The following is a 17,585-nucleotide window of genomic DNA, read 5'->3' on the forward strand; positions in this document are numbered from 1 at the left end:
ACGAGGCTGGACGCCTGAGAAGGCACGGAGCCCAGCACGAGCAGAGTATGTGCAGGCCGTGTGCCAGGTCAGGGTCTGGGTCGTCCGCAGGAAGGGAGACGGAAAGGTGGAAGCTGGGAACGAGCTAGATGGGGAACAGATCACAAAGGGGGGCTGTCTCGGTGGCAGAACATCCCGCCAAGGCAGGTGGGTTTGCTGTGTAACCACAACAGCAGGCAACCCTCTGATGCAGGGGAGGGACCTCCCAGCGGTGGGTGACTGCGTCTGGGACCCGCTCGCCAAGCCGTCCCAGCTTCCAGTCCGTCCGGCTCTGCCCAGGACACGTGTAGGTGGCAGGATGTAGATCCCACCGGCTGTGGCTGCTACGCACTGTGGTCTCTGACCAGCGTCGGTTAAGCATTGGTGACATCGGCCATGGGTACCATTTTGCTTAAATGCCACTTAAGGGTATAGTCTGTGGTTCTTAGCTAAATAAAATAATTATTATCGTCAGTTATAACTTGATTAAGCCATGTAATTTGGCATTAATTCTGTAGATAATGTGGCTTTATTTTTTAAAGCTAATATTTTCAGGCAGATATTCAACTCATGGGTGTCTTTGATCTCTATCTTATAAAATACCATGTTATTTGATTCATTGTTGTTGTTTTTTTCCTTCTAGCTTGTTTATGAATTTTTCTTAAGATTTTTAGAGTCTCCAGATTTCCAACCTAATATAGCGAAGAAATATATTGATCAGAAATTTGTATTGCAGGTAGGTACAAATTAGCTGAAACTACAAAAGCCGTAATCTACCGAGCGGGAATCCTGAGCCACTAAGTGTCTTTTTCTTCTTGAAGCTTTTAGAGCTCTTTGACAGTGAAGATCCTCGAGAGAGAGACTTTCTTAAAACTACCCTTCACAGAATCTATGGAAAATTCTTAGGCTTAAGAGCTTACATCAGAAAACAGATAAATAATATATTTTATAGGTAAGTCGACGTGTGGGTAATAGCTCTCTTTTTGCATGATGATGCTCGCATCCACACCTAATGCTCCCCTCACCCCATCCTTCCGTTTGGCAGGTGACTGGGGAGTGGGGGCGGCCTCCCTTCCCCCCCCACCCCTCCTGCCCCCCCCCCTTCTCTGCCTGCTCCCCTCCCTCACCCACCCCCAGCACCTCCCCACTCAGCCTTCCTGTGTTTCTGTTTCCACTTACCTGGGTGCGGGTCCATCCGGAACCTGTCCAGAGCCAACGGTCCGTCCTTCTGCCTGTGTGTTACTCCACCCTCCCGTGCATCTCGGAGAGGCAGGAGTGAGGAGTAAAGCAGGGATCCTTAGAAACTCATAAGATGGAGAATTGTACCAGAGGCCTGGGGACCCGCGTGTACCCGGGGCAGGAGAGGCCCTGCTGGCCACGGCAGGTGCAGGTGGGCCCGGCCGTCCCTAGGCCTACACGACCACAGAGGCTACCCTGCCTGGGTTTACCTGGGGGAGGGCACAGCCACGAGGCTCTTGAAAGAATGTTCCATGACATTGCAAGTCCCACCCCCACCCTGGCCCCCGCCTCTCGTTGGTTCTTACCATCTGAACACCCCTCCACCTGCCTGCCGACATCCCCGTGTTTCTGCTGCTGCCTGAGCCACACGGGCCACTGGTGATTGGGCATGAGCCCCGGGCGAGGCCCGTGTGCGCGTCCAGGCCGCCCTTCCATCCTCCTCATTTGTGTCTCTGCTCACCTCCGGCTCCTTCCACACTAGCGCCTCGGCGGCCTTTGTTGACCCTCCTGGAACATTCTTTCCACCTGCCCTTCTCCACAGCCTCCCAAGGCCTCCGGACACAGCCCCCCACCAGGACGCAGCCCCTGGCTTGGCCGACAGGCCTCCCCATAGGCAGGGGGTGTGTGGGCCGAACACCGCACGCTCTCAGGGCCAGCTTCACGCCCGGCCCGTGGTGGTATCAGATGAATGTTGATGGATGAGAGAGTTAATGTGGTTTCTTACCCATCCCTGGAAAGATTACCGAATGAGTGGTGTATTCTAAGACTTTGGGCATCCCTGACTCCAGGACGGGTCTCAGTGGTGACAAATCCTAGCGGTGACAGGCTCCGTGGGCAGGCCCCTCTGTGAGGTAAGAAAGCAGGCAGGTTTCACATAGTCTGGCCACAGTGCCAGAGTGAAGGTGACGTACAGGCCCTTGCCCGGAGCGCCACAGAGGATGGTGGGTCCCTTCTTAGACACCATGACCCAGCAAGGGAGAAGGAGAGGGGCCCTGAGACACATGGAGACACTGGATGTGGGAAGTGAGATCCCACCATGGAGACCAGCAGCCTCTGGGGATTCCAGGGCCCATCCCTGTCCCGTGCCCAGCCCGGCCCTGGTGTGCCCCCACCCCACCCTCCCGTGGTCACCGGGGTCTGCGGCTGTCTCTTCACACTTGATAGGACAGTCCGGTGTCAGAGCTCCCGGTGTGCGTGGTCTTCCTTTGAGCTCCTTCCAAGGTCCCTACATTCCAGGACCGGCACCGACTGCGGTCAGAGAATGCCATCGCGATTCCTAAATGTCACGTTCCCTGCTCACGTTTCTTGGCATCATGCTTCCTCTTGAACAGGATCATTATGTGGCTGATGTACTTATCTATCAAGATGTTATGTACATCGTTTAAACAACGAAGAACAGGGACAGTTTAAATTCTGATCTTTTAGGCCTAAAATTAAAGGTCCACCTAAAGTGAGGTTTTTTCTTTAAAACAGGTTTTGTTCAGATAGCAGAATCACAAATCAACACTTGTGTTAAAAGGTCTCATACCACGGGGCACCTGGGTGGCTCGGTCGGTTGGGCGTCCGACTTCGGCTCGGGTCACAATCTCACGGTTTGTGGGTTCAGGCCCCACGTCGGGGTCTGTGCTGACTGCTCGGAGCCTGGAGTGTGCTTCAGATTCTGCATCTCCTTCTCCCTCTGCCCCTCCCCAACTTGTGCTTTGTCTCTCTCTCTCTCTCTCTCTCTCTCTCTCAAAAATAAATAAATGTAAAAAAAAATTTTTTTTTAAAAAAGGTCTCCTACCTTAAAGAACCTCAATATAATAAATAAAATATTTAAATAGATTACTATTCCAAAGTTATTGCACAAAATTCAATTCTGAGTGCTCTGTGCTAGAGTGTGGCACTTTTGTGTTTCAGCTGTCTTCTCTGTAACTATCATATTTTTTTTTAATTTGTTTATTCTCACAGTTCTGTAATCGGAACTGGGCCCCGTGGGCAGGTCTGGTGCTGCACACGGCCTGCGGTGGGCTGGCCAGTCCGGGTGGCTCGGGGCAGGGCTGCAGCCGGCCTCCAGGAGGGAAGAAGCCTCTGCGAGGCTCGGCCAGGAAGTGAAGCACATTCACCCTGCCTTCTGTGTCGATCTGACCAACTCACAGGACGACAGATGCACAGAGAGGGGGACAGGTCCCACCTGTTCATGTGCGGCTCAGAGCACGTCCTGCAGGGGGGAAGTTCCGTTTCGGAGGCGGTCTCTGATAAGCAGGTTCTGGCTCAGCTTCTAGAGAGTCCTGATTCCTTTTTAGTTGGACAAGTGAGAAACGCTGGCCTGTTCTGCATGCGTCTTTATGGCTCTCTTCCCATCTGCAACTTCCTCTCTTTCCTGTCTGGAAGAATAAGAGGGAGAATTGTACTAATTTTCTCATTTTTATACCTCCTTCAGTTCAGGTTAAGATAGCAATGAAGGCTTTATCAGTAAGAATATAGTAATGTTGACTCAGGAGAACAAAACGGATTGTAGCTGAAGGCCATCCTTGTTCATGCTTGTCGGCCAGTGTGGCTGGATCCCGCGCGACTCTGAGGGTTCGGCCCCTCTTCCCAAGGCCCAGAGCCCAGCTCTGGGGTCTCTGGGCACCTCGTGCAGCCCACTGCTCCCCCAGCCCCCAGCTCGCCAACGAGGGCGCTCAGGTGACGTGGCTGCACTTCCTACAAAGCTACGATGTGGCACCTGTAAACCCAGAAAACAAGCAAAACACAAGGGAGCGTCCGGTCGAGTTCTGTAAATTAAAGTGCTTGTCCGTGGACATGCACCACGGAGGGCAGGACTCCCTGGGGACATCCTCCAGTCTCTAGGCAGGTGGGGGGAGGGAGGGGACATGAGGGACGTGTCCAGCAGCGGCTCGAACGCGTCACCTGCAACATGACCGCAGTGCCCGTTTCCTGCCACCCAGGTCGCCCCGGGCCATCTGGGTAAATCCCCACCTCACCTCGGTGCTGTGGCCACACTCGTGTCCGTGGCACCATGGTTCTCTGCTCAGGTGCCGCCGCCAGCCTGCGTGAGGCGCTCACCCCCACCGCCACATGAACCCCTTGCCCACCTGCGGCCCACCCCACTCCAGTTCCCAGACCCCCGCGCTCGCCCTGCCTTCCCTTCCACGCCGTTTAACCTCCCACAGGGCCCCGGTCAGGCCCCACAGCCTTGAAGGATCCTGGTCGTTCGAAAACGTAGAAATCTTCAGGCCCACCCTCTGGAAATCTCTCCCATCCTGTGGGTATCTGACCTGTTCTTTACCTTGACAGCCCCGTTCCGCTCGTTTCCAACAAGGACGAGATTTCAGAGTCAGGTTTCTGTAATTATCACAAACTCTTATTTTAGGCTTGGAGCTGCCTCTAAACTTCATTGTCGAGTGAGAGGCAGAAACCTTTCCCAGACTCCTACCACACAGGCGCATGGCGAGGCGTGGGCAGGAGTGAGCTCCTGCCTTCTGGGGAAGTCCTCCGGCGGTGGGGACACGTTGCCCTCCTTGGTGTCCCCAGCCTTTTACCGCACGCGTTCAGGCATAGGACAGATGCTCTAACACCGGGGACATGGTGACAAAAAGTCCTCGCCTGTCCTCAGGCTGATGTGGGCACAGCAGGAGAGGCTTCTCAGAGGACGCAGATCAGCTGCCCACATCGGGGTTCCAGAAGGTGGCGCTTGGAGCAGCGTGGGGGCCGAGCAGGGTGTCTGTGAGGACATAGGTGAGAGGGCCCAGTGGGAAGGAAGGAGCTTCTGCCCTTGCACAGACTGGCCTAACTCTCAGAGGCTTTAAAATTGAGCAAGGCGTCAAGTCGGGCTGGCACGAAGCAAAGAAATCAGGCTAAGGTAAGGGACGGAGAGGGATGTACGCACGGTCAGGAGGACAGCAGTGGCGCATTGTCACACACGGGTGGCTGGAAGGCGAGTGCTCACAGCACAGACCTTTCGACCTTTCTCTGTGATTGCAAACTCCCAAAATAAAATGTTGGGGCGGAAATTGCACAGTCGCGTCGCGTCGGGAAGGGTGAGCCGCCCCCAGGACAGTTCTCCAGGAGGCGTGCCTGCCACCAGGCATGTGTGTGACACTCCCCCCAAGTGCATCGTTTCCTCGTTCAGAGGATTGTGGTCTTTCCAGCTATTACCTCAGTGTCTCATTCTAAATGGCAAACTGCTTTTTCTAGGTTTATTTATGAAACAGAGCATCACAACGGCATAGCGGAATTACTGGAAATCCTGGGGAGGTGAGTGCTGTGCTCCTGGCAGTGACGTGGAATTTATTCCAGAATGATCCAGTTCACGGAGTCGAGAGCCCTCTCCAGAGCGAGGCAATGGAAACCATTTCCAAGGGAACCAAGACCTCGCTTGATGGAAGGGGTGGGTGAGGTCTTGGGTTAGAGCCCCCCAGACAAGAAGCCTTCTTGTGTACACGGCTCCGTGCACAGACTCTGTTCCGCATGCCTCCTTGAAGATGGCTAAGAGGGTTTATGTTTTGACATTTAGAACGGATCATTTATTATACCTTGGGGGTATTGAGTAAATGCTAACATTTCTAATTGCTTTCATTTTATAAATTTTTCATATGTATACTTGTAACATTAACGTTTCAGAAATTTCACCGTCTTCACCCAAGTAGAGTTCTTGCTTGCTACCATTTTTTTTTCATCAGTGACCTATAGATTTTATATCAGACCTCCAACCCGCTCTTTCCCAAAGAGAGTGCCTTGGGGTTCCACAGCCAAATAAACTTGGAAGTGCTCTCCCGGCACCTTCCTGGGGACTCAGCTGCATTAGCAGCTGAAGGTCCTGTGGGGAGGGGTCCTCTTCGCTGGTGTTTAATCTGATGATCCCCAAAGCCTTCGGGACACAAGAAACCTGTCTCAGGGAACACTGTCAGCTTCCAGTCGATCTGTGCTCCAGTCGCACTGAGAAGACGGTGCTCGCTATTTTAGATCTAACTTGAAAAAACCATCAGTCCTTGTGGAGAATTCTGCTTTGACCTGCGTCAGCACATTGGGCGGGTTTCTCTCGCTCAGGAGAGCGTAGCGAGCGGTCCAGGGGCCCTTCCTAGTTGTACGACCTCCCTTAACCACTCTCGGCTGCCGTTTCCTTAGCAAGGTGGGGGATGATCCCCTCACAGGGCTGTCGCGAGGACGGCGCGCTGTGTGAGATGTCCAGCGCGGCCGGGCACGGCGTGCGCACAGGCCTCCACGCTCCCAGCAGCTGGGATCGCTGATTTTATCCCCCTGGAAGAGTTGTTTGGTCTTGTGGGCCTCCCCCATGTGAAGGAGCAGGTCGTCGCTAATGCCCTCTTCAGACAGACCCTGCCTCCTGGATGGCACGGAACAGTCTAGAACTCGCTTGACTGCTCTGTGGCCCTACCACGTGTCTGTGCTTCCCTAATAATAAAACCAGATAAATAGTAAATAACGAAGCCTGCTTGCCCAACTGGGCACCAGTAGATAAGCTACTTGACATCAGAGACCAAAACTTCAGTTTATTTTTTTTTTTTAAGTTTATTTATTTTTGAGACAGAGACAGAGCACGAACGGGGGAGGGTCAGAGAGAGAGGGAGACACAGAATCGGAAGCAGGCTCCAGGCTCTGAGCCATCAGCCCAGAGCCCGACGCGGGGCTCGAACTCATGGACCGCGAGATCGTGACCTGAGCTGAAGTCGGACGCTTAACCTACTGAGCCACCCAGGCGCCCCCAAAACTTCAGTTTAAAGACTAGGATCAAGACCCCCTTTCTCTGCAGGAGGGAGCAGCTTTCTGGCTGATTCTTAACCAGCTCCCGTTCTGCACACACAGACTCACTTCTGCCAGCATTAGGGTAATGAACCCGAATTTCTCGGGGGAAGTGTGACTTCCTAAAAGTGGGTGAAGGCCAAGGGAAGGTGCCAGCTGTGGAGCTGGAGTCCCACCTGAGCTGCCCGGCCTCCAGGCCTGTCGAAAGAAGCCAGTGTCGCCCCCAGGGACTCCTGTTCTGGGTAACGCCCCACAAACCAGAATTTTAGAATTATCTTCTAGTTACTAACAAAGATAAAAATGACTATGCTTCTTGGAAGGTATTTCATTTTCTTTTTAATTTCTGCTAATGTCCGCCTCTTTTGTGAAACGTACATTTCACTTACTGATAGTTGTGCTGAAAGTCAAGGCTTTTTTTTTAACCTGGAATTTGTGAGTATTCAGACTTGGAATACATTCTGTTTTCGCAGCATAATTAATGGATTTGCCTTACCACTAAAAGAAGAGCACAAGATTTTCTTATTGAAGGTGTTGCTACCTTTGCACAAAGTGAAATCTCTGAGCGTCTACCATCCACAGGTAAGGGGTGCTCCGCAGCATTATGTCGGTGGGGGCGTGCACTAGCTGGGTGTCTCCATGTGAGCGGCAGTGAGCTCGGACACAGAGCCCCAGCCGTTCCCTGGGGGTGCGCTCACGTCGCCTTGCAGATGTCGTTTCTGGTGATAATTGAAAGGATACAGGGGGGCGCCTGGGTGGCTCAATCGGTTGGGCGTCCGACTGCAGCTCAGGTCACGATCTCGCAGTTCATGCGTTCGAGTCCCGCATCGGGCTCTGTGCCGACAGCTCGGAGCCTGGAGCCTGCTTCGGGTTCTGTGTCTCAGTCTCTCTGTCCGTCCCCAGCTCATGCTCTGTCTCTCTCTCTCTTTCTGTCTCAAAAATAAACATTAAAAAATAAATCAATCAAATTTGGCTCCTTCAAGGAAAAATCTCTCTGCAGCCAGTGAAATGGCCTACGAAAATGAGAGTTAACTAAGCTGTGGGCTTTTTACAGTTTGCAGAAATCTACAGTTTCACTGAAAATTCGGTCAGTAAGTGTTGATACCCGGTTAGCTGGCCGCACTTTGCCAGAAGAGGAGGTTTTTCCTTCACTTTTGCCCCCGTGAATCCTGCGTAGACAAGTGCCGAGGGTCAGGGACAGGCCACGTGCCCGTTCACCAGCAGCTCTGAGTGGCTCTGGCAGCCAGTGGGCACCTCTGTCCCTCACGTTGGGAGCGGCTTGGGATGAATCACAGAAAGCCTATTCTTGACTTGATTCTAATGACGTCGGCTTCCTGGGAAGTATTTTACTTTGAGGCATTTTTTTTCCTTCTCTTTGCTGTTAACTGGTGATAGTATCTTTATATCCAACCAGATCGTGGTCCTGTTGATTGTTTTTTTAATTAAGTTTATTTATTTTTGAGAGAGAGCAAGGGACAGTGATGGAGGGGCAGAGAGAAAGAGAGAATCCCCAGCAGGCCCCACACTGTCAGTGCAGAGCTGGACACGGGGCTTGAACTCACAAACCGTGAGATCATGACCGGAGCCTAAACCAAGAATCAGACACTCAGCCCACTGAGCCTCCCGGGCGCCCCCTGTTAACTGTTCTATAGAAGAGGGATTAACAGTTCAGAGGTTGAAGATGGAAGCAGATTTTAATTTGGTTTTTCCCAGCTCTTAGGTCACTTGTTCATTACAGTCTCCAAAAAGACCAGGAGAAAAATCCCCATCAACCCCGGGCTTACCTGTTGGTGTTAGTCCAGAAGGCTGTCTCCTGATTTTTTTTAGCTTTCTGCTGCACCTGGTCCCCGACAGTCCCCGTCAGAGCCCCGGCAGGGCTTGTGGCGGGGAGCCCGTGCCCGCCCGGCGGGCGCCACCTGGAGGGACGGGGGCAGCACGTGGCAGCGGGAGACGCGGCATTGCCGGGTCACAGCACGGGGTTGACGCTTCCTCTCCTCCTTTCCAGCTGGCGTACTGCGTCGTGCAGTTCTTAGAGAAGGACAGCACCCTCACCGAACCGGTGAGTACCTTCCCCGGCCGGGCGGTGGCGTCACGTGTGGGCGGTGGCGTCACGTGCGGGCTTCCCTGAGTGTGGGTACCGAGGTGGGTCCGCGGGCCACAGAGCCGTCCAGACCGCTTCTCACCTCGAGTCACACTGCCGACAGACGCACCGATTTCCCGCACGTGCTGTGTGCTTTCAGACTGTCGTGATTTTACTTACAAGTTCCGTTACGGCGGCGATTATTGTACACGATCGGATTGCCGTCCTCTCTGTGCGGGGCTTGACTCCTTCGAACGTGACACGCTTGAGCGGTCGTGGTCGCTGGGTCGCGTGCGGGACTGTGTGAGATCTTGGTCTAACCACGCTGGTAACCGGCTTCGGTCAGACCACGCGCAGTGAGTTCTCGAAACGCTTGTGCCAAAGAGCCTTACGGCCTGAGAAGTTCCTTCCGCCTTCGAGGGTAGCGACTCCGTGTTCGCTGAGTCGACCGTGACAGGTTGCTGCCACTGAGCGTTCAGATCTCCCAATTTCTTGGCGTGTGATCTTTCTTAGAAATGAAAAGCGGTTGTGGCCCAGATTAACAAAGTTGAGTGTGTTGGGTGCCAGGCTAAGCATTTGAATGTGCTTTTTTTAACAGCTTTATCGAGATATAATTCACATGCCATACAATTCACCCACTTAAAGTGTACCATTCAGTGGCTTTTTGGTATATTACGCTATCGATTATTGTAATCGTGGTGAAGCATATACAACGTGAAATTTGCCATTTTCAGTGCACGAGGGGCATGAGTTACATCCCAGGGCCACACAGCTGTCACCACTGTTCCAGAACTTTGTCATCACATTGCCCCAGACAGAAACTCTGTCCCCCCACCCCCACCCCACCCCTGGACACCGACTCCCGCTTCCCCCCTGCCCGCCCCCTGGTGACCTCTCACCTGCCTCTGTCTCTACAAGTTTGCCTCCTCGGGGCACCTCAGATGGGTGGCATCGCATAGGACGTCCTCAGGGCTCGTGCAGGCCGTGCCTGTGTCGGAACTCCATCCCCGGGTGTGGCCGTGCACTCTCCCTTTCTCCCTTGTGTGGTGTTCATCTGCTCCTCTATCTGTGGACGCTGGGCTTGCTTCCATCCCTTGTGATAATGCGAGCCGTGTGGCTGTGAACGTGGCCGTGCAGGTGTCTGTGCAAGTCCCTGCTCTCAGTACCGCTGGGCGTGCAATTCAGAGTGGAATTGCCGGATCAGGCAGGAATCCCGTGTTTAGCCTTGTGAGGGGCCACCAGACTGTCCTCCGCAGTGGCCACATGGGGTTTCAGGGTCCCACTTTCTCCGTCATCACTTGTTGTCCCTTCTTTTATTCTAGCACCTAGTGAGTGCATGGTGGTGTCTCTCGGTGGCTTTTTGACTTGCATTCCCCTCTTGACTGGAGACGTTGGGCATCTCTTCCAGCGCCTGTTGGCCACCCGTGGGTCTCGGACAAACGTCTTTAGATCCACCGCCCATTTTTTATTAACTGGTTGTTTTTTATCATTGAGTAAGATGATACTGAGTGAGAAGTACTGAGTGCCAGTTTCAGTGTTTGAATATTCTTTTCAAAGTTACTGGTGGAATAAGAAAGGCAAATGTCATCATTCCGGCATCTTCTCTGTCCCCTTGGCCGTCTTTCACAGTGGTCCCATGAGGCTGTGTTTTATAGTGGAAATGCATGAGGAATCCGTAATGCTCTGTTTGCAAGTTACACGGGCTCCTGATCTCTGCTTTTTCTGAGCTTCTAAACTCCAAACGTAGACACCATGTGTCACCCACCAACTCAGGAAAAGCCCTTGACATCACCCCCCAACGCCTGCCCAGCTCCCCTTCCCGGGGCCCCCGCACGCCTCCGCCCCAGCTCTGAGATTCTGGAAGCCCCCAAGGAAAGGCACCAAACTTACCAGACTTCAGTGTCAAACCAGGAGAGTTTCCCCCACTTAGACTAGGGTATCCGCCTTGAGAGAAAACTTGGGAAGCACCAGGGATAAAGCCTCTTCTCCAGTGGTGCCCTGTGCTCAGTTCCTCTGAGTTTGAAGGACGTCTCCAAACTAAAGGGTGAGAACCAGGGGTGCCTGGGTGGCTTAGTCAGTTGAGCGTCCGACTTCAGCTCAGATCATGGTCTCACAGTTGGTGAGTTCCAGCCCCGTGTCGGGCTCTGTGCTGACAGCATGGAGCCTGCTTCAGATTCGGTGTCTGCTTCTTTCTCTGCCCCTTCCCCTGTTTGTGCTCCCTCTCTTTCTCTGTCAAAAAAGAATAAACATTAAAAAAAATGAAGGGTGAGAACCGTTGCTGGAAAAAGTAATATGGGAACAGATTCTAACACATGCCTTTTCCTCTTCTGACTCTTCACTGTGTATGTTTCTCATACTCTTTGGGGGCTAAAGAATCCACCCAGTCTTGGCCGTGTTTCCCCCACACCCGGCCTTTGGTGTGGCACCCCGGACCCCGGCCGGGTCCGTCGCAGCCCAGGTCCCAGTCCTGCTTCAGCAGGCCTCCGTTCTCCTGCGCCCGAGAGTAGGGTGAAGGCTGACAGGGCTCGTGTTTAGTTCCCACTGGTCGAGCTGGTAGAACCTCGCAGGAGTGAGAGCCCTCGACTGCAGCTGACAGACGGCGGGCTGGCTGCGATTGGGCCCTGACATCTCGGGCACAGAGGAGCTTCGGGCCCCCACACGCCCCAGGATTGCCACCCAGCATCACTTCGTTCCTGGATTCCCTACAGTGCGGACAACATAATGCTGTCTCTCGGCCACAGAAAGCAGATTTAGTTTTCTTCACGTTGAAAACATTCAGACCCTCGCCTTAGTGAGCGCCTTCCTTTGAAATTCACATATTATGAAAATACAAAGGCTGATCTGTCTTACTTCAGCACTGAAAGTTTGTTGGTTATAAAAAGAACGGGTAAACTCTTGTGAAGGAGCGTGTCCACTCAGCAGCACTAAGAAGGACACGGTACACACATGGGTCTCAGGGTCCTGGACCCAAGGCGCCCCTGAAGCTAGTGCGGCCAAGGTCAGGAATGTTTAAAGTATGATACGTCTAAAAGACCTGTGTTGCTCCCGTTTAAGGTCTGTAATTAATCTTTCTACTTGTAAACTGTGTATGGTGCTGAAAAGCTTTCTGGGCACGTTGAACACATACACTGTTGTAAGAACGGGAGCTCGGCAGATTGTGGACAGAAGTAAAATCATGTTTTCACGCACCTGTTGCTTTAGGCTACTCGACTTTTACTACAGGGTCTGGTGGGAACTCTTTTTCCCTGGTATTCAGGGGAGGGGGCTCCCCAGGCACCAGGCCAGAGCCACTAGCATGCACGCCCGGGCTCGCCTGCCCTCCCCAGCCCTGTCCGGAGAGCGGCAGCCTGTTGACTTTCCGAAGGAAAGTTCGGCACGTGACGTGCAAAGAGCCGCTTTTGCCTAGATCAGCTTCCCAGGCAGGCCCCTCTTCGCCAAAGCGCTGCCAAGCTCCAAAGCCATGGGTACCAGCCATAGGTTGTTCCCAGTAGTGTGAAAAGTAGGTCCAGCGTGGGGCTCTGATTCCAGAAACAGCACCTTTTCCAGAGACATTGAGTAGCTAAACCAGGTGTGTTCTGTGTCCCGTGTATCACTGTATTTTTCCTACTAAAGCTCCATTTGACAAACGTCAAGGAAGAGTGGCTTTGTGAAGTGAGTGACACCTGCTGTGTTCTTAACAGTGGCTCCCCGACTGCTGGTAGATAGCAGGTGCTCAGTAAATGTTCACTGAGTGATTTTGAGCAACAAGTAGGAGAAAAAAATCATTAAATCATCGATTTTTTTTTTAAGAAATTATTTTTAGAGATCATCATGCTATAAATGTTTAGATCAGACTTCAGAACTAGGGGGATTTTCTTATAAATTTTGGGGTTTTATAAAATGTAATACCATCAAAGATTACCCAGGAGCCTGAATGCCAAAAGCATTCACAGAGCTGTCCCAGCCGGACGTTGTTCGAAGGCCTGCCATGTTTTTAGCCACGGCAGCGAGCAGCTGGCGTGCCGAGCTCTGCAGGGGTGTCTGTACAGCCAGTGGAAGCCACCAGCCGCCCCGGACGGGCTGACATTTGCAGTGATTTTCACAGCCGTCCTGATGCTAGGGGTTGAGACAGCAGTTCCCGAAATGGCCGTGACCGGCAAAGGGCTGCTTGAGAGTGACCGGTTGCTGTCATACATGGGCAAGCGTGCACGTGTAATTGTACGCAAATGTTGTGGGTCCTTGTACTATTTTAGAATTAAGGTGGCTCGCCTCTAGAAATACGTATTCTTAATCCTCACCAAGCCAAATCTGATATTTTGGGTGGACGATCTTTACTGGTGTGGTTGCAGGAGGAAATTTGGAAACTAAAGGAGGGAGGTGAAGAAAGGTTGCCCCACCGAAACTCCTTCTACCCGTCTGACTTGGGCAAGGAACACAAGGTCCAGTCCCCACAAACGAGGAAGCTGCCACCATCCGGCTCAACGTGCCTCGAGGGGGCGGGCCGCACAGATGCTCCCTGGCGGGGTCCCATCTGAGGCCGCGCTGCCATGCCGTCCGCGGGCCAGTGCTCAGATGCAAGGTCCTCGCGGCCCCTGGAGGTAGTTACCGGCCCGAGGTCACTGGTCACGCACACAGGGGACAGCAGGGCCCGACCCCGGGTCCCTCCGCAGCCCTGCGTGGCGTGAGCTGGTAACAGCGTCAACTTACTCCATGTCTCTCTCCTTTGATACATTTTAGCACAGTTTAGTTAGCACAGTCGAAACACCACGTGTACACACGTAGTACATACGTTTACGTATAAATACACGTGAAAGATCGATTGGAGATAAACAGATTGTACATACGCACGTGTGTCGCCAACACTCTCAGAACTGGCTGCTTGTGCACCGAACGAATACACGAGCTCATATGCTCCCTGTTTCTCCATTGTTCTTTCTCTCTCAACCCTCCGAACTGCTTGTTTTTTAACCTATTTATTCCTAAAAGGACCTACTCCCGTGGAGGTCCAAGAGAGAGGGTCACAGAAATTAAAGTTGCATTTCTTAAGCAAATAAGTTTGACCTGTTTCTCTAATTATAAAAAAAAAAAAAAAAGTGCTAATTTACTGAATTGCTGTTCCTTCTGTAAGGAACAGAGCAGCACCTTCTTGTGATGCTCTGCTTGCGGGGGGGGGGACACCCTCATGAAAAACAGAACTCTTAACTCACAGATGCCGGCATCACGGACGTCACGCCATGTGTTGTCTCTTCGGTAGGTGGTGATGGCCCTTCTCAAATACTGGCCAAAGACTCACAGTCCGAAAGAAGTCATGTTCTTAAATGAGTTAGAAGAGATCTTAGACGTAATCGAACCATCGGAATTTGTGAAGGTCATGGAACCCCTCTTCCGGCAGCTGGCCAAGTGTGTGTCCAGCCCACACTTCCAGGTACACAGGGCGGGGGGAAGGGCCTCATGTCCGCGTCCGCGTCGGAGGTGACAGGCTTTGGGGTATCGCAGGTCATACTTGGCTTCTCGTGTAATTGGGAGGTAAACTCCCAGCCTAGCTGTACTTCAAAATAAGATGCTAGGACCTTAATTCTGTCAAACGCACCCCAGCATCTCGACCCCCTCCCTGAAAACATGTTTCTCGCCAAGAGTGATTAGTCCTGGCCCCTCTGTGAACCTGTCTTTATGTTCAGTGTGCCCCAAATGCGTAAAACCCTGCCGTCCACAGCTGAGGGGTGGGCACTTGTAGGTGACATAAAACTCGGCCCCCACAAGCACTTTGTTTCCAACACACACACACGTTCTGACTTTTGTCCCCCACCCAATCCTGTTTGAGGGGCACCCCAGTCACATCCTGCTTTCCTCGGCCCCTTGTGCAGCCTTCCGGGCCTCATTCTGAGGTCGTCCTCAGGGCCCGTGCTTAGCCTGTCTGCCTCCATTGGACATACTGGCCTGTATCACCAGCTCACCGTGAGCAAGGCGGTCCCACCCACATGCCCGCCCCCGTTCCCGTGCCCTTGCTCACTGGCTGTCCCCACTGGGCTCCTCCTGGCCCTCTTCCAGCCACCGCACCCCCCTCCCCGCACCACCTGACACCTGCCCTTCCTCCATCAGGGCCCTCCTGGGGATGCATTCTGCCCCACACATGTCCCCTTCCTAGCTGCTGCGTGCCCCCGACCTACCCCTTCTAGTAAATTCATTCTCCCCTCATTGGTCTTCCCCCCCAGAACGGAAGCTCCACTCCCCCTGCTCACTGCTGACACCTCAGAGCCCCGCGCTGGGTAGGGGTGGGTGGGAGGCGTGAGGAAGGAAGGCGGTTGACCTGTGTCCCCAGTGGTAGCCCAGGGTCCGGTGTAAGTGTGTGTTGAGTGAGTGGAGGAAAGAGTGACCGTTTTCCTGCTGTACAAGAAGTCCTCTCCCTTTGGTTGAGGGCTCTTCAGGGTTACGGTCTGGAGCATTTGGGGTTTGTGGAGATGATTCTCTAACCCAGTGTAATTCGTTGCCTGTTCACAGAGTCGTGGGGAGGGCATTGCTGGATGTTTGTCGCCATGGTCACAACAGCTGTGCCCTCCATCTTCCAGGTGGCGGAGCGAGCGCTGTATTACTGGAACAATGAGTACATCATGAGTCTAATCAGTGACAACGCAGCCAAGATCCTTCCCATCATGTTCCCGTCCTTGTACCGCAACTCCAAGACCCACTGGAACAAGTGAGCGAGCCGGCTGCCGCCCGCGGGGCCCTGGAAAACTTTGCAAATCTTGCTGATGCCTCAGTCCAATTAAGTCTGAGATAGCAGTTAAAAACCAAAACGTAGATTTGTTTGTTTGTTTGTTTGTCTGTTGGGCTCACAGTGAAGTAGGAGCGGGACTGTATCTGTGGCCTTGTCTTCGCCTCCTCGCCCCCGTTTCACGCCAACACGGAGGCACGTTTGTTGGGGCAGCGCCTTCCTGGCCTCGCCGTAGGGACCCCTCCCAAGGAGCTGAAGGCGGCCGCGAAGCCTCACGGGGCGCAGTCCCCGCGGGAGCACGGGGGCCACCCCGAGCCTCGGCCACACTCTCTGGGGACCCCTCCAAGAGAGCACGAGCCACCCGCCTGTGCAAGGGCCGAGCAGGGACTAGAAACACAACCTCGGGAGTCTCGGATTTGCTTCTCTCTCCCTCGTCCTGCCCCTTTAGCAAGGATAGAGACACTGGGCAGCGGTCTTCTCACACCTTGAAGGGAACAGTCAGTGCGGGTTCCCGACTGGTGCTCGTGTCACTTACCGTTTATGTGACTACAGGCCCCAGGGCTTTGCTGTTGCCTCCTTCTCTCCTTTCGGCCCTTTTTCTAGATGATAGTCGTTCAATCAGATCTGAAAGCAGGAGGCAGAGCCTCCATACCCAGTGCCGCCCCCTTGTTTACAGGCGAGGAGAGCAGGACTCGGGGCGGTGGCCGGTGGCGGTCGGGCCACACTCGCGAGCTGGCGGTCCGGCTCACAGGGTCTCGCGCACACCCTCCCACCGTCCCAGCTCACGTCCTCGCCCCCTCTCGCTCGGCCACAGTTTCCTCATCTGAGAAATAGAGAATGTTGGCATCCGCCTCGGTGATTTGTGTTGATTCATCAAGAAAATCAGTGCTCATGTGCAGAAAGCATTTGCAGCCACCGTCACCTCCTTGTGAAGTTCATGGAGGTGAGGCTGATAGATGTAGGGTCCCAGGCACCTAACCGGTATCCGGTGAACGTTCGCCGTGGGCACGCGGCTGTAGGGGTCGCAGCCCCAGCCGCCGGGTCCTGGGTGTGTACGGCCCAGCAGACCCCGCCTCAGTATATCGACTTTCAGCAACCTTTTCTATGTAACGTGCATTTCTCGCTGCACTCAGCAGGTGACGGAGTGTAGCCCTCGTCCCTGTGTGTCATTTAGTGTGACAGGAGAGTCAGCAGTGACCGCTGACCGGCTGCAAAGCCCTGCCGGTTGCAAAGAAAGAAGGGTTATTTCAGGTGTTTCCAAATGCGAGTTGGGTATCATGAAGTGAGTTCAGAAGTAGCTGTGAATCCTGCAACAACCACAAAAGCAGCAGCAGCAGCAGCAGTAGTCACGGTTCGAGGCTTAAGTTTTTCTGCCGTTGCTCACGACGCTGTGGGTTGACCAGGCTCTGCTGGGCAGTTCTTGCTTTGGGGAGGTTTTTTGGTCTCAATTTTTCTTTTTTTTAATTATTTTTGAGAGAGAGAGAAAGCACAAGCAGGGGAGGGGCAGAGAGAGAGGGAGACACAGACTCTGAAACAGGCTCCAGGCTCTGAGCTGCCAGCACAGGGCCCGATGTGGGGCTCGAACCCACAAACTGTGAGATCATGACCTGAGCCGAAGGAAGTCGGACGCTTAACTAACAGCCATCTAGGTACCCCAGGGCAGTTCTGCTGACCTCACCGCGGTCCCCTTGTGGCTGTCGTCTGATGGCGAGGGGGACTGGCATCCTCTCCGGACCCCACTGGGTCTCAGAGCAGCGGGGCCTCCCCCCTCTCATGGGTGTCAGAGCCGGGAGTTAAGTGCCATTAAGCTATCTTATG

General features: G+C 53.5%; 1 protein-coding gene across 5 annotated transcripts in view; it reads left to right on the top strand.

Moving 5' to 3' along the window:
* Positions 1-17,585, top strand: part of PPP2R5C (protein phosphatase 2 regulatory subunit B'gamma) — a 128,203-nt gene that overhangs the window by 95,275 nt on the left and 15,343 nt on the right. For all 5 annotated transcript variants that reach the window (XM_027066640.2, XM_027066641.2, XM_015073342.3 and 2 more), the window contains 7 exons: positions 662-754; positions 840-970; positions 5,437-5,496; positions 7,470-7,578; positions 9,002-9,055; positions 14,310-14,480; positions 15,622-15,749. In XM_027066640.2, the coding sequence (XP_026922441.1) occupies positions 662-754; positions 840-970; positions 5,437-5,496; positions 7,470-7,578; positions 9,002-9,055; positions 14,310-14,480; positions 15,622-15,749 (746 nt within the window). The remainder of the gene's footprint in view (positions 1-661; positions 755-839; positions 971-5,436; positions 5,497-7,469; positions 7,579-9,001; positions 9,056-14,309; positions 14,481-15,621; positions 15,750-17,585) is intronic.

This window comes from Acinonyx jubatus, chromosome B3 (genome assembly GCF_027475565.1).
Source record: "Acinonyx jubatus isolate Ajub_Pintada_27869175 chromosome B3, VMU_Ajub_asm_v1.0, whole genome shotgun sequence".
NCBI classification, from domain to species: Eukaryota; Metazoa; Chordata; class Mammalia; order Carnivora; family Felidae; genus Acinonyx; species Acinonyx jubatus.